The 2,306-nt window shown below is 49.2% G+C and overlaps 1 protein-coding gene across 1 annotated transcript in view; it reads right to left on the reverse strand.

Annotated features, from left to right (window-relative positions):
• Positions 1 to 1,469: 1,469 nt before the first annotated feature.
• The window catches only part of CYBJADRAFT_180897 (uncharacterized protein), a gene marked incomplete at both ends in the record, with an annotated part of 2,282 nt that continues 1,445 nt past the window's right edge, over positions 1,470 to 2,306 (reverse strand). The window contains 2 exons of the mRNA XM_020216997.1: positions 1,470 to 1,711; positions 1,746 to 1,833. Coding sequence (XP_020067650.1) covers positions 1,470 to 1,711; positions 1,746 to 1,833 — 330 coding nt within the window. The remainder of the gene's footprint in view (positions 1,712 to 1,745; positions 1,834 to 2,306) is intronic.

Consider the following 2,306-nt stretch of genomic DNA (forward strand, 5'->3'; position numbering starts at 1 on the left):
TAAGCTATACCAGATGGAATAGCAGGCAAGCAAGGAAAACCAGCAAACTGGCAGCACTCAGAGCCTCTTAAATACCCACCAACCTCCCTCAATCGCCATTGCTTCAAAGAGCGTGAAAAGTTTTTTCCAGCTAATCCAAACACCTATGCGGTCGGCCATACCTTCCTTGCATAAAGTCTGCAAGCTAAAAAAAACCTTATCGAACGGCCTGGCCATCGGGTTTCTTTTCCCTTTCCGCCCGTTTGCGAAGTTTCACCCGAGGGGCGCTCTGTCCAGGCTGGAGCCTCCAGCGGGCGTATGAGGTAGGGATAACGGCCCATCCTGCCTAGCCCAGCCCAGCATCGCCCAGCCCAGCATCGCCCAGCCCAGCCCAGCCTAGCCTGGCACCGCCTAGCCCCTCCACCAGTGGAGGGAGCACACACGACGACAGCTGGTTAGGAAGAAAAAAAACGTCTCCCCATGAGGAAAGACTCAGCGTACTCGTCGGTGGGCGGAGGGACGCTGGACGGGATTTTGCAGCTGGGACTGTGCAGGGGAGGGCTGCAACTGGCGAGCGTAACTAGTGAAGTTCGCTTCAAGCTACGCTGGGGAGGAAAGAGGTTGGTGTTGTAGCTCCACGCATGTGAGAGGCAAGGGCTTGTTTAATGAGTCACAGAGGACATTGCTGGTGGCTAAAAATAGGCGTGGTGTGTTCCTGGTAGCACCTCGTGCTTCCGCTAATGAGTTGACGGTTGTGGCTGCAAATGTGCTACAGAGGCAGATGAGCGTTGCAGAACACGCAATGGTGGGCACGCTGGTGGAAAAGGGATAAACTAGGAGGATTTGAAAGAGCTGAGGGCGCTGACTATGAAGATAAGGACCACTAACCACGACACAATGGTCCATCTCTTGTTCTGGGCATCGAGAAGTGCGATCTACAGCTCATATTCCGGTGGGAAAAAGGGTTTGTCGGTGCATATCGTCAACGGTGTGGATCTGCGGCTGATGCTTAAGCATTTCTCCACGGTAATATTCCATCTCAGCTCGGTGGACGCTAGCGGAACAGGCATTATTGTTGAGGTTCTCTGCAAGCATGCTTCTGTTTCTTGTGAGGTCCAGGAAGAACCGTGCTGGGCTGAACAAGCTCCAAACAAATGCCGTTGTGCCTCCAAGGACCATCGCAGCTGCAGTAGCAGCTGCAAGTGCAGGATTACGTGCTGGAGAGTGAAGAAACGGCGATCTGCCATGCCAAATCAAAGCCTATAGCGAACCAAACCATCCAAGCTGGAGCCATCCGACCAGCAGAGCCCACCACTGCCCCAGAATGCTGAGATCTTTTTACAGAATTGAAAGCGCAGGCGTGAACATCCCTAACGTTGTTACAGCCTCGACGAAGTTGAATAGACATCCCAAGTTGATGCCAATCCTGTTGAAATTCGTCGCCAGAACTGGGAATTACACAAGCGAGGTATCTACCGGTGATTGCTGCATTAACAGCAGTTTGAGACGACATCTCTCAGCCTGGTGTACTTCTCATATGCATCACAGAAGATCAAACTAGAAGATGAAACCAATTCCCCGGAAAATGAAGAGGTGGCACTCATGAAGACCAGTAATGATAACACAGCTGAGCCTACTTGAGCCAAGAGGTACTGTACTGAAGCGACAGATTCTAGACCGGCTTTGAGGTCCTTATCTGGTAATAGTGGTGTTCCAGGGTTCATATACAGTGCTCTTGTCGCGAGTCATAAGTTTATAGCTTATACTGAAACGAATAATCAACCAACAAACTGCAGTAAAGCACAGGGATGAGCTCGACATCTCTCTGGAGGCAAGTGCACGGGAGTAATAAGCCTTGTTGAAGTTAACTCAACAGAAACAGGTAATCGCTGATGGCACTGAAAACACAACTCTTCTAAAAGACTAAAAGGTCAAATAAGATCCACAATATTTCCTATCAATTGGACATACTTCTGCAAGTTCTGTTAACAGCTCACACATTCTAACCAACAGAGCGAGTGACAGCATTATCACCGGCATAGATGAAATAGATAAATCCCATCGGAAGGATTAGCAGAATGAATATGGATAGCATCAGCCATGGAACTTGTCCTTATTCCACCAAAGAAAAAACGTATATAGCGCATTCAAAGTAAACTAGCCATAATGACGCATAAAAGCTGCCTACTGCAACTACAACTGCAACAGATGATGCGTCTAGCAAGCTAATAGCAGAAGCAACCGAGTTACATACGAAGGAATATCGTATGAGTGCCGATTGGCCGGCTGTTCCATGCCTGGAATAACCCATCTTTGGGAATGTAGTG

Source organism: Cyberlindnera jadinii, assembly GCF_001661405.1.
Source record: "Cyberlindnera jadinii NRRL Y-1542 unplaced genomic scaffold CYBJAscaffold_38, whole genome shotgun sequence".
Taxonomy (NCBI): domain Eukaryota; kingdom Fungi; phylum Ascomycota; class Saccharomycetes; order Phaffomycetales; family Wickerhamomycetaceae; genus Williopsis; species Williopsis jadinii.